The sequence below is a fragment of the Nannizzia gypsea genome, genomic scaffold (assembly GCF_000150975.2).
Source record: "Nannizzia gypsea CBS 118893 supercont1.4 genomic scaffold, whole genome shotgun sequence".
In the NCBI taxonomy this organism is placed as follows: Eukaryota; Fungi; Ascomycota; class Eurotiomycetes; order Onygenales; family Arthrodermataceae; genus Nannizzia; species Nannizzia gypsea.
In genome coordinates this window covers 613,415-625,695 of record NW_003345198.1, presented here as the reverse complement: position 1 = coordinate 625,695, position 12,281 = coordinate 613,415, and the positions used below count along the sequence as shown (strand labels likewise).

Genomic DNA, 12,281 nt, shown 5'->3' with positions numbered 1-12,281 from the left:
TAGAGGGGCAATGAGAGAGAAGATGGCCTGATAGACGTGATACACGCGGTAAAGAGGCTGAAGGTGAGGGTGATAGATGTCATTTAACGTGGTAAAAGGGTAAAGAAGGGCGTTGACAATCTTGTAGAGTGGTGAAAGGAGAGAAGACGAGATGTCAAGACCTTGAGCTTTGAAGCTAACTCTGTCGAGAAGACGGATCTGGCGGACTTGGTAGAGTAGGAATTGATAAAGGGGGAGATGATAGAGAAGAATTGAGCGTGATAAAGCAATGTAACGGGACGTTGAAGCTGTAAAGCCGGTGATGGATGATGGACGTGATGGTGCTGTGGTTGAAAGAAAGAAGAGGGGAAGAAAATCTTTTGGGTGTTTTGATAGTAAGGAGGGAGAAACGCGTCTTTTTGTGGGTGAGGTAAGCGGGCAAGTGAGGTGAGGTAAGGTAGAGCCTTCATTCATGTTGCTATGGAGATGGAGAGCAGAGTAGAAACAAGTATAGAGACTAGCGCACACTTACGATGGAGGTAAGAATCACCTCTGCCACCGGATGTATCACCAGATGAAGATGCAGATGTAGATGCAGTCGAAGGAGACGAAGAAGTTATGGATGGTATAGATGCAAAAGTAGACCTGCCACTCCCCTGAAAGATACGGATGCGCCCCCTAGGCAGTCTCCAAGCAAAGGGTCTACTGGTATTGAAGTTGAGGCTCTGATGGCCGGGTATGGCGGGTATACGGGGTATGCTAAGATGAAGAAACAACGAGACAATGCTATGGTATATCCTCTGGCAGATGCGTTGGTTCCTAGCTAGAAAAGACAGGTCGTCCAACACGCGCATTAAGAGTATTACTAGTACGCCGGCGCAGAAGACGAAGCAGCAGCAAAGGCATAAGAAGAAAAGTGGCTGGAGAGGCGCGGGAGAATCAAAAGGAAAGAACAGCGCGCGGGAAAAGGGAGAGGAAGAGAAGAAATGTGAGGCCGCGGCTATCATGAGGCGCTTCTGTTGTTATATGAAGCCGTGCAAGTTCCCTAATGGGGTAATAAACGCGTAGTTGGAGACGGAGAGAATGCGAAAAGGTGAACCCTGCGCAACCTTTTTTAGGAAATCCACGTGATTTAGACGCGTGCTTAGTCATCGCGCTTATCTTTGTATTGACGACATCAAAGAAAACAACAACAGCAAACAAAATATGAAGAACAACATGACTACAAAGATCAAGGTAGAGAAAAGATAAGGTACATGTGTTAATTCTATTATGATAATACGGTGGGGGCGTATGTATGTATATACAGCTATTTCTAGTCGAGACCCAGCAGGTGGAATAGTATGGGGCTGCCTTCCACAGCAACCAGTCCGATACCTGGCGGGCAGTTAGTTCATATGACACTAATGGCTTCTTTGGTCTGTTTAAGGAGGTAGCAAGTTGGGACTTACCGGAGTAAACAATCAGCTTCGTGACAACCTCTACATCATACCGCACTCTAGGTGGCGTGATCTTCAAAAACATATCCTTTTCATCATCCTCGTCATTCGTTACTGTTCCATTACCATTAGTAAGAGCATTGCTGGTTTTTTCATTGCCCTCTTCGTAGACCTGTGCTCCAGATCCCATCATGTTCTCGTAATCATGAAGACTCCTTGCGGGAGACTGTGTGTCTGACACATTAGAGGCAGTTCGCTTAGGGCGTGTAGTAGGCCGTAAGCTTGGACTTTTGACGTTTTCACGCGCTGAAATGGACGGCCGGCCGTTCTCGGAAGCTGCACTGGCTCTTCGACGTTCCTGCCGGTACGCAATGGCCTCATAGGCGTCTGCTTCTGACTGCGGGCCGATGGAGATGGCTCGCCGTCGCGGGTGGCGGATAGAGGTAAGCATGGACGGTATGTCTGAGACACTGGGCATGACGTCGTCGTACTTGAGCTGGCCAGGGATGCGTCCGTACTCCCTAAATCATAGTTAGTAGGAAGGCACTATAGTGGAGAGATGTGGGGCATGAAGAGCACCTACGTAGCACGTTTGAAGAACCGTCGTGGCAGACTGAGTCCCAACCGCTCTATGACCCTGAACAGCGGCGGCAGAGCCCTGAGTAATGTAGGTTTCATCACCTCCCTCCATACAACGACAAACGTCACGCCAATTACGATGCGAAGCACGGTCTTGATCCAACCCATACGCTGTAGGTCAAACGGAACCGTGCCAGGCGTAGGCACAGAGAGTGAATATTTAGTTGATGCAAAGTGCCAGTTCCCAAGCTCTACTCCGGCAAAGACTCCAGCAAAAGCAACGCTGTCGTCGAAACAGGGACACGAGTCTGCAGGTTCCGGGTGCACACGGACTAGGACAATAATGACGGCAATGATGACAAGGACCTCCCTTATCGAGCCGGAGAAGACGTATTCATCGAACTTTGGCCCGTAGACGCATTGGATGAAGCCAAGCAGAGCTCCGAGCAGGCTGCCGACCACCACATCAAGGAAGCCGTGCATGCCGCAGTACAGTCTCCCTATGACTATGGAGGTAACGTAGACGTACAGTCCCGTTCGCAGCAAGGTTGACGTGAGCGGCGCAAGGTCAGACTGCGAGCGGAGAGCGTGCAGGGCGTAGACGACTATCGATACAGCGTTTGTCGAGTGAGTTGACGGGAAGCCGTACTCCAACGCCGCCGAGCCGGACATGGTGATGCGCTGCAGCGGAGGGGAAAGCGGCCGCGGCAGACACAGTAGGTCCTTCAAGAACCCGCTGAAGAACACGCCGGCAGCCAGCAGATGAACCACCCTGTTTGTATATCCCATCAATTAACATCACATCGCACTCCCGTGGAGGTAGAGATAAAGTAAAGAAGCTAAAGAGACAGGCATCTCACTCACGCCCGACCAACGCCCGTGTGTCCGCTCCAGAAGAGGATGGGCAGCATGACCATGTAGAAGGTATGCGTCCCCAGGTTCGCGGTGATGGCAAACCAGGAATCGAGCGAGGGCGTGCGTATCCTCTCCTGCAGCCATGCCAGGTACGGCGTCTCCCACCGGACGAGGGGCAGGGTGCTCTGGCGCAGCTTGTACCTCCATGCCGGGAGCTTCCTCTGGTCTTGCAGGACGAGTCGGTCAGTCACTGATCAGCGATTGAGAACCGGACGACGAGGACTCACAGTGGTTCAGGCTTGCGAGTCCGGCATCTATCTTTTCCTTCTCCTTCTCCTTCTCCTTGTCCGTGGCCATGCTGTGCTGTGCTGTGTTGGGCTGGGCTGCGTCTGTCTGACCAAGCTGCGCGAGAGGGAGACAGTAGGGACAGTCGAGTTCTAACTAGCGACGGCCAACTTCAGCAGAAGCCATCGAGCATCCACCGCGAGCTGTAGCTGCTGTCCAGAGCCTGTTGTCTGTAGATAGAAGATGCTTGTCTGTTGCATGTAGGTCTGTTGCATGTAGGTCTGTTGCATGTAGGTCTGTTGCATGTAGGTCTGTTGCATGTAGGGGTCGCTGATCCCTTGCCTTTGCGACTGTGTGCGCGCTTGGCAGGGGGCGGACTCCCTCGAGCCGAGGAAGAGACGCCACAGACACTCAGGACAGCAGACGAAGACGAAGAAGACGGAGACGAGAAAGAAGAAACAGGAATGCCATCTGCCTGGCTGGCTGACGGGCTGACAAGGGTCCAGGGCAAGAAGCAAAAGAGGTCCTGTCTGTCTGTCTGCCAACGGCCTGCTACTATGGCCTGCTGTGCGCCTCTGCCGTCCAAGTCAGGGCCTCTACTACTGCTGCTACTACCGACTGCGAGCCAACCAGGCCGGCCAGCACCACCATGACGACGACGAAGACGAGAGAGCTCCATGGCCGATCCAAGCTCCAGCTGGATCCCTGACCTGACCTGAACCTCCCCCCCAGCTATCCAGGGCGGTTTAGGCGGGACAAGCAGCGCTGGTTGGGCTGAGGGCGAGGGCGTTGCCATGGCAGCCATCGGCAGGACGCAGCGTAAACAACAGGCATCTTCACCCATAGACCAGCGGCCAGCGAAGACGGGCAGAGACAGCTGAGCAGACGCCACTGGAAGCAAAAGGGAGGCTTCTTCCTCGCCCTCGTCTACTTCTACTTCTTCTCTTCTTCTCCTGCTTCTGCTTCTTCTCTCTCCGTCGTTTTCTTCTTCTCGTGTAACTCGTTCGCTGTTTATCTCGGCCTGATACTCATCCATCATCGTCATCACCACAACCACCACCAAACACTCAGCAGTCAACACTCAGCATCAACATCAACACCAAGACGCAACCTCCTACGCAGAGACAGGCAGATAGATAGACGAAATGTCGGTTCACACCTTTGAAGAACGATATGGACACAGCCATATACGGCGTCACTCGTCCGTGCTCAGCGAGAAGACTCCCCCTCTATCCCCACGACGCAAGCCGCTGCGCAGCCAGAGTACCAGAGTCAGCAACGGCACCATCAACACAGACCTGAGCGTCTCGTCGGGGCAGGCCTCGCAGCTCTCGCAGGGCACCTCCGTCACAGTGCCGCCGTCGTACTCGAAGAAGTTCGTGGTCGTGGGGGACGGTGGGTGCGGCAAGACCTGTCTCCTTATCAGCTACTCCCAGGGTTACTTCCCGGAGGTAGGCCTATCTATCTATCTACCTTTCTGCATAACAAAACAGAGATGCTGATCCAGGGTAGAAATACGTGCCGACGGTGTTTGAGAACTACATCTCTCACACCATACATAAACCGTCAGGCAAGGGCGTCGAGCTGGCTCTATGGGATACCGCAGGACAGGAAGAATACGACAGGCTACGCCCCTTATCCTACCCAGAGACAGACCTCCTCTTCGTCTGCTTTGCTATTGACTGCCCCGTCTCGCTAGAAAATGTCATGGACAAGGTATGCTCCTCTCTCATCTCCCCTCAACCTCCGCTTTCATTTCTAAAAAAGAAAAAAAATTGTCAACTAACTGAAACAGTGGTACCCTGAAGTGCTGCATTTCTGCCCAACAACCCCCCTCATACTCGTGGGCCTCAAGTCAGACCTACGCTCAAACCGTACCTGCATCGACTTCCTCAAGGCCCAGGGTCTCACCCCCGTCACTCCACAGCAGGGCCAGACCGTTGCAGAACGCATGGGTGCCACATATGTCGAGTGCAGCAGTAAACAGATGATCGGTGTCGACGAGGTGTTTGAGCTTGCCGTCAACACCGTCATCGGCATCGAGGAGAGCGCCTGGACCTCAAAGGACTCATCGAGAGGTAAAGGCGGGAAGAAGGTGAAGAAGAGAAGCTGCAAGATTCTTTAAAGGAATTTCTTCACACTTTGTTGTTGATGCTGGCATCTTCCTTTTAAACCTCTTTCTTTTTTTTAAACTCTCTCTGTGCTTTACCACTTGCCTTTGCCTTTAACCCTTGAATGACGCTCCTTTCTACGACTTTTTATGTATGACATGACGGTAGACGAGATCCATGTCCAAGTCGTGTTTGCCTGTTTGTTGTTCTCGCTCTTTTTTCTTTTTGACACACTTCCTTTTTGACCATCTTTTATCTTTCTTACTGTCTATCTTATCTCTAAGGCGGCTTCGTCTGTTTTTTTTTTTATTTTATATCTTTTTCTGTTCTTTCCTCTGCCCCTATCTTGTCTGCCCTTATTGCTCCTTTCATCATACACTTCCAGAGTTTCCCTTATTTCCTCATGTCCTTTTCCTATTATTCATGTCTACGGGATCCAATTTGACCCTCGGGGGAATATGCATTGCTGGTAAAAGGTGTTCGTTTTCCTATCCATTTTTGTCTTGTCTTCTGTCTATCTTAGCTGGCGGTACGGTATCTGTATGCTAGAAGTAATCAACTTCGATGTCCAAACTTCTTCAGGCGTAAATATCATCAAATGAATCATTCATCACTGTCTGTCCCTGTCTTCCTCTTCTTTGACTTCTTGGTTGCCCTGCTCTTCACCACGACCCATCACGCCTTCAAACTGCGACCATAGCCCTTCGACGGAACTCATCTCGTTCCCGACCTGTCCAAGCCATTTGTTATTAGCCGGGTATACACCCACTTAATCAATTAAGACTCGGCAGCCGTTACCGTGATGATGCTCTCCAGGTTCCGGTTGAATTTGTTGATGTTCTGCAGCACTCCTTCGAGGCTCTATCATGCCACTGTCAGCTGGCTGGCGTCATTTTGTCTATTGGACATCCACGTACCAGTGATATCTCCCGTAGGAGCTCTGCTCGCTGCTCTTCAAAGTACGTAGGCGCCGGCGCATTTGACGTTGATCTCTGGTGAGAAGACAGCGGCCTCGTCGACATCTTCTCTGTCTATCTCTTTACTTCTGCTATGTTGGTGATGTTGATGTTGATGTTGACTGTAAACAATCATTTTGTCTTGTCTCCGTTTGTCCGTCTACGACTTCTTCACCAACCTACATCTACATCTACATCTACATCTACACCTGCATCTATTACTTACCTAGGTACTCCGTACCTACACTCTTAACATCCCACCACTGCAATAATGGCCATCCCAACTTCACCTTTTCACCACACAACCTCGCGTATTCTCCTTTTTCGCATCCCTGAATGTGCGTCCAGGGGTCTCTTACATAATCACAATTACTAAGTAACCCTCGGTTTCTGTCCGGCTCGTGAAAAAGGAGAAGAAACGAAGAAAACGAAGAAAACGAAGACAAGGATACGGATGGAACAGCAGATCAACTCTGGTGGATGGATCAGGAACGCACCATCGAACCAGCATCTTCGGAACAAAGTGGAGAGATCAACGAGACAAGCAAGTAAGCAAATCAGCCTGACTGTCTTGCATTTCGCTGACCGTCGATTCTAGAAGTGATATGCTATATCAACGTCCGACTATTGCCATGGGCTGTCTTAGAGACTTCCGGGGGCGGCGATTGGAAGAAAGCCAGAAACATCCCAAGACCCAAGACCGGTCTTAATAAGTGATCCTTAACTACAGGCTCAGACCGAACGTCGCTGACCAAAGGGAGCCCCTTTTTCTGGCTAGAACCCAACTAGTCGCAATCCCCCGAGGGGCAATTTCAGAACACGAACGAACGAACGGCAGTCTGTTCTCGATGGAGGTCGCTAACTAAGTGCAGGACACCAGCCCGCGTGCTTTGCTCTACTTTTTTCTTTCTTTCTTTTCTTTCGGTCTGTGGGGAAAAGGGACTAAGAGTAACACATGTGCGGTCTCGCCAGCCCATGATGGAGGGTTGCTGAGGCCCAGCGCTTGGGAAACACTAAAAGACGGTGGGAATTCAATTTCATGTCAGATGACTGATTTGTTGCCGCTTGCCGTCTGTCTATCTATCTGTTTGCCTGTCTGTCTGTCTTTTGCCGTGGGGAAGGAAAAAGAAGAAAAGAAGAGACGAAGAGTAAGTAAGGCCTTAGTGAGTCAGATGCACGCGGGTCGAGAAGTTAAGAATCTAATAGTTCGGCGGGGAGGGAGAGAGAGACGGCACGATGGCTAGAATGGGTGGTGGACCATGTGGAAGATGGTAATTTCCGAAGCGTTTTTAGCACTACCTAAGAATAAGTGTGTGTGTGTGTGTGTGTGTGTGTGTGTGGAGGGAAGAGAAGAGAAGTACATTCAAGGTAAACTGGAAGAACAGAAAAATGTAAGTGTTCAAAAGGGGGTATCTCGGTCTGAAAAAAAGTTGATATTACAATTTGTATGTGTAGGTAGGCATGTAGGTTCGGGAAGGAGAGGAAGTTATGTAGGAGCCGTGGAAGCATGCGGTGTTCCCGTCATATCGCACATGGCAGACGGGAAGTAGACCGAAGGGAATGATCATAAGGGCAGCGAAAACATGAAGGGGACGGATAGGCTTTTATTAGAAGAAAACCGCCGGTAGAAGAAAAAGGAGAGTCGTTAAAACGATGAGTCGTTCGATAGACACATTCATGGGATCGTGAAGTAGTCGGGAGAGTCAAGAGTCAGGGTCGAGAGAAGAAGACATGCATCATTTCGGTGCAAAGTAGGAGATTCGTCGTAGTTTGTCTCGAGTGCTCAGCTTGCGACTCGGTTGCTTTACAGAGCTGATGGCGATGTGTTCCTTGCTGGATGATGAGGAGGAGGTAGAGGATAGAGAAGATGAAGATGTTGATGCTCGTGAGCTGCTTCGTCGCTCGCACTCAGCCAGTATCTCCTCCAGTCGGACGTCGTCTTCGGATACGTGGTGGTGGCCGTCTGAGTCCAGCAGCTCCACGAATCGTGATGTGAACGGCATTGTAAAGAGTGCCGGTTGTTGTTTTGTTTCTTGTAACGAAGTGAGATCGTTCGTATATATAATTCGAGATGTTGTGGTGGTAGTTGTGCTTGTTGAGCACGCGAGCAGCGAGTGTTTAGACCAGTGTCTTTAGTGTATCAATGGTAGACGGCAATGCTTGGTGCTGATAATGCTGATGTATAGACGGTAACGGCAGACGTTGACGTTCAAGTAGAAGCAGAAGTAGGTAGAAGTATATCAGCCAGATGGGATGGGCGAAAGTGTCTAGAAGGTCGAAAAGGAGCGACTGGGAGGCAATAAGTAGTTCTCCTGAGGTCGTCCCTCTGGACGGGTTTGCTAGTTAAATAATAAATATTTTAAACTAGAAACCTTTTTTTTGCAAGCCCCCCTGATCCGTCAGTACTCCGTACGTAAATAAAATAATTCACAACGTTGTTGCTGGCAGCGACGCTCCACAGGGACAGACGGACGGCCAGACAGACTTACGAGTTGCCCGAACCGCCGAATGTATACTTATACTCCGTAGAAGTGGATTCTTTGCGCAAGCAGAGCAAAAACCCTAAATGATCGCTTCTTCGACTTCTTGATGTTGTTGCTTGTTGAACGGCGAAAAAAAGTCGAAGGTATAAAATATGGATACCGTAGCTGGGCGAGTCGACGGGCTGATAAATATATCTTTTGTGTATTTCTAATTATTGTTGTTTGTGTTGAGCTTGTTCGACGGAAAGCAAGGACGGGTTATGGGCCATCAGTAAGATGCTTATGTATGTATCTGCCTCCTTGCAAGTGCCTTCCTTCGTTGGCTGTTCTCTTTTTTTGAAATCATCCTTGTGAGCGTTTGGACGGATGCTTATGGGGGAGAAAAGCAAAAAAGTGGTGCCGTTGACCATCCGCCTATCCATGCAGATGCTCTCACGCTACCGCTGCACACCAGTTCCTTTTTTTTCTGGGGTCTGCTATTAGCAGCAGTGCTGGCCGAGGGATCCTCATTTTTCTCCGTTATATCCCTGCTCTCTCTGAGGATAGGACGGTTAGTTTTCCGTCGACCAAACCACTCTGATGCCTGAGACGCATCTCTTTCGTATGGGCAGGATGTCGTTCGGATCCCCCCACTGCGCTGCCTTATTACTCATTCTATCCCCCTAAGAGAGGACGAGAAGAAGCAAAGGAGGAAAAAGAAAGGTCTGTCCCTCGTGAGTTTCGGACGGGCCTCTCACACGCTCTCGTACCCCTCTGAGCAAAGACGTATGTGGCGCACCACCAGCGTGAAAGGGCTGCCTCTGTCTCCTCTTTCCGACTCTTCTTCTGCTTCCTATCTTGCCTTGCTTTGGTTACTGCAAAGCCGCTGATCGGGTCACACGCCGCAGTGAGCGATTTTGACCTGACAGCAGTCCTAGGTGGGGAGAAGAAAGGGGGAGGGGGAATGGGCCGTCGAGTAAGCATGAGGAAAAGTATGAATTATCCTTTTCCATGGCCCCTTGCTTGGTGTTGTTGAAGGTTGAGTGTTCATTGCTCAGTTACTTTGGATGTGTGGTGCATCTGAAGTATATGCTGAAACGTACTCAGTATCACTTCCCGCCGTGCTCGATCGATTGACTTCTTCATGCAAAATCCCTGGCCCGAAAGACGAAACACCTCCAAAACCCGAAGAACTGCATGAGTTGATGTATCTTCTTCTGCGGGTTGCGTGACGGAAGCCCAATCATCCCACTTCATCTTAGGGGATCTGTGGCGGTTAACTGGAGACCTGGAGAACAAGTAAACATACAGACATGGCAAATGAAAAAGCAACCATGCCTTTGCCCTGTCTCCAGGCCTGTCTGTAACACGTAGAATGATACCAATATAGAAACGTCAAGGCGTCCTTGTTATTTTTTTCATGCTGATTCATGCATCGGTGTACTGTTTACTCCATCCGGTGTATATATAGATCTACTCTGAGATCCAAAATGCATCCCATCGCCCATTATTGGCAGCTGCTTAACGCCCGTTTCTAAACGGACTCATGCTGGCAAGAAGCTTGATATCGCGACGACTTTGACTGGTGTCATCCGTCGCTCATCCTATGATGTATGTGCGTTTGGCTCTCTGGCGTCAAGGATCCCACCGGAGGCCGAACGGGAGTTGTGCGCAAGTCTGACTATGCTTGACCAGGCCGCTGCGCTTTACACCGTCCTGGGGGCCAGGATCTTGGAAATAGATGTACACATGCGCGTACAGATGGGGGTGGGAGGGCATCCTATTACCGTTAAGGTCATTAGTCCATAGCCATTCGGTAAGGCTGGGATAAACGTCACTGTGCGTCCTTCCACCCGCCAAAGCCCACTCACTCGTCCGATTATCATGCCGACCATGCCATGCACGCTTACCTGTTGTCGAAATATGCACACGATACCGGCACTGGGCTGCGGCGAGCGCTTGTAAGCATCGTCCCCAAGTCCGAGAGTGGCGGCGTCGATATCATTCATGTCCGTTGCGGTTTTTTCGAGAAGGCGAACTTACGCCATACAGCTATTTTTAACACCAGCAGGCAGCGACTGACCAAGGATGACGTAAAGCGATATATCAGGAACCAGCCTTCAGCCTCTACACCGGAACACTTACATATTACCAAGCTTACATTACTGATGGATGGTGTTTTCAAGCGAGATCCTTATAAATCTGGCTTACTCTTCAAGTTGTCATACGAAGTGGTTGGTGTCACCTGTGGCTGTAGAACCTGGCTGTGTTCGCCTCATGGTCGTGTAACTCTTACCAACCCGCCAGGGCCGAACGAGCGTTTTGGCTTCCAAGGCAGCAATATAACTTTTCTTTATCTTGATCTGATTATCCCGAAGCATGTACGTAGGACGCAGTGTAACAGACGGACAAGTGCAAGGCATGGTGGAAGTCAACGGGATGCTGATATCGCTGACACGCAATGCCATGCGTGCTTATACCTGTCCACGGGGAAGCATGACCATGATAAAGAGCCCATCAGCCGGTAAATTTCGTCCATTTCGCCTGCTACGGGCGTTTCTTCCAAGGTTCTGCCGCCGCATCCGTCCTTTTGACTCCTGCAGCTAGGCTGCCACCCATTTCACCGGTGATTGAAGGATGGATATCGCGTAATATAAGGGTTTTGTGTTTGTTCATTCTTGGATGCGGCAGTGCGTTCTTTGTATTTCAATTCAATTCGGAAACTCCATTCGCCATTCCACTGCAAGGAATAGATAAGATAGATAAGAAATTGATAATAAACGGTTGAGATCCGGTGGTGTTCGCCCAAAGAACGGCCCCCACGACGAGGTAAAAGGTGAAGACAGGTTCATCATCAAGAATCCCCCATCTGGACGTCCTTGTCTTCCACTCCCTTTGCGTTTCCTATCCAGAGGACATTGTTGCATCTGCAGCACGAAGGTATTAGCGACGGGTCTAGGCCCATGCAAAATGTTTAGTTATCTGCATACCGTATAAGCACCTCGCCTAGAGTGCCGGTGTTCTTCCCATCGATAAACTCTTCGGTTTGTGATAGCTGGATGTTCATGTATGAATCAACACTGACAAGTCGGCCTTTGTACTCCGTTTGGCCCCATTTTAGGCGAACGACGATGTCCTCATTAATCCTAACGTCAGACAAGTATTAGCTTGTAGAATCAACACCAGCATCCTCATCCCTATGTATCTCATGGGTATATCACTGGCACCAGCAGCTGGCCATCGCAGATATAAGCCCGACGGTCATATCAGCTGGTGATAAAGCAATGTGGATATGGAACCGGTGAGGCGCATTAGATAATTTCCAGGCAGAGTAGCCAGGTAGTTATAAGCGGGGAGGCGACTCAAGCTAAGATAATCACGTACAAGGACTGCAGCATAGGCCGAGGGTTGAGAGGAACGAACTGTTCATTCAACCGTTGTTAGTGACTTGCTCTATCCATTCCACACGATCCATGCGAGCAGGTGAGCAGGGACTTACACTCATTTTGCGGAATCCAATTAAGCACGCCTTTTCTTCACCAGACTGTAATCGCAACGGCAACAGCAAGAGAGTACAATCCCTGTAACTAAACACCCGACCGTCTTCTTTCTGCT

At 50.0% G+C, this 12,281-nt stretch overlaps 4 protein-coding genes across 4 annotated transcripts; 1 reads left to right on the top strand and 3 right to left on the bottom strand.

Annotated features, from left to right (window-relative positions):
• Window positions 1-1,294: 1,294 nt before the first annotated feature.
• Window positions 1,295-3,209, bottom strand: MGYG_04877 (sphingosine-1-phosphate phosphohydrolase; the record flags this gene model as incomplete). Its single annotated transcript, XM_003172241.1, has 5 exons — window positions 1,295-1,356; window positions 1,431-1,939; window positions 2,002-2,769; window positions 2,862-3,078; window positions 3,140-3,209. 5 exons carry the CDS (start codon window positions 3,207-3,209, stop codon window positions 1,295-1,297), a joined length of 1,626 nt encoding a protein of 541 aa, XP_003172289.1.
• Window positions 3,210-4,282: 1,073 nt separating this feature from the next.
• On the top strand, window positions 4,283-5,262 carry MGYG_04876 (GTP-binding protein RHO1; the record flags this gene model as incomplete). Its single annotated transcript, XM_003172240.1, has 3 exons — window positions 4,283-4,588; window positions 4,650-4,853; window positions 4,933-5,262. The coding sequence occupies 3 exons, from the start codon at window positions 4,283-4,285 to the stop codon at window positions 5,260-5,262; spliced, it is 840 nt and encodes a 279-aa protein (XP_003172288.1).
• A 596-nt stretch (window positions 5,263-5,858) lies between these two features.
• Window positions 5,859-6,270, bottom strand: MGYG_04875 (hypothetical protein; the record flags this gene model as incomplete). Its single annotated transcript, XM_003172239.1, has 3 exons — window positions 5,859-5,978; window positions 6,047-6,109; window positions 6,166-6,270. The coding sequence occupies 3 exons, from the start codon at window positions 6,268-6,270 to the stop codon at window positions 5,859-5,861; spliced, it is 288 nt and encodes a 95-aa protein (XP_003172287.1).
• A 5,222-nt stretch (window positions 6,271-11,492) lies between these two features.
• MGYG_04873 (hypothetical protein) lies at window positions 11,493-12,204 on the bottom strand. Its single transcript, XM_003172238.1, has 4 exons — window positions 12,166-12,204; window positions 12,051-12,088; window positions 11,657-11,812; window positions 11,493-11,593 (listed from the first exon to the last, which is right to left on the bottom strand). Exons 1-4 carry the CDS (start codon window positions 12,169-12,171, stop codon window positions 11,521-11,523), a joined length of 273 nt encoding a protein of 90 aa, XP_003172286.1. The 5' UTR covers window positions 12,172-12,204; the 3' UTR covers window positions 11,493-11,520.
• Window positions 12,205-12,281: the final 77 nt, after the last annotated feature.

Bases quoted from the DNA above. Each gene is read 5' to 3' on its own strand.
- MGYG_04873 (XM_003172238.1), bottom strand. The intron at 11,813-12,050 runs GTACGTGATTAT...GTCTGACGTTAG, and splicing joins CGGCCTATGCTGCAGTCCTT to GATTAATGAGGACATCGTCG. The intron at 11,594-11,656 runs GTATGCAGATAA...TTCGTGCTGCAG, and splicing joins CTAGGCGAGGTGCTTATACG to ATGCAACAATGTCCTCTGGA.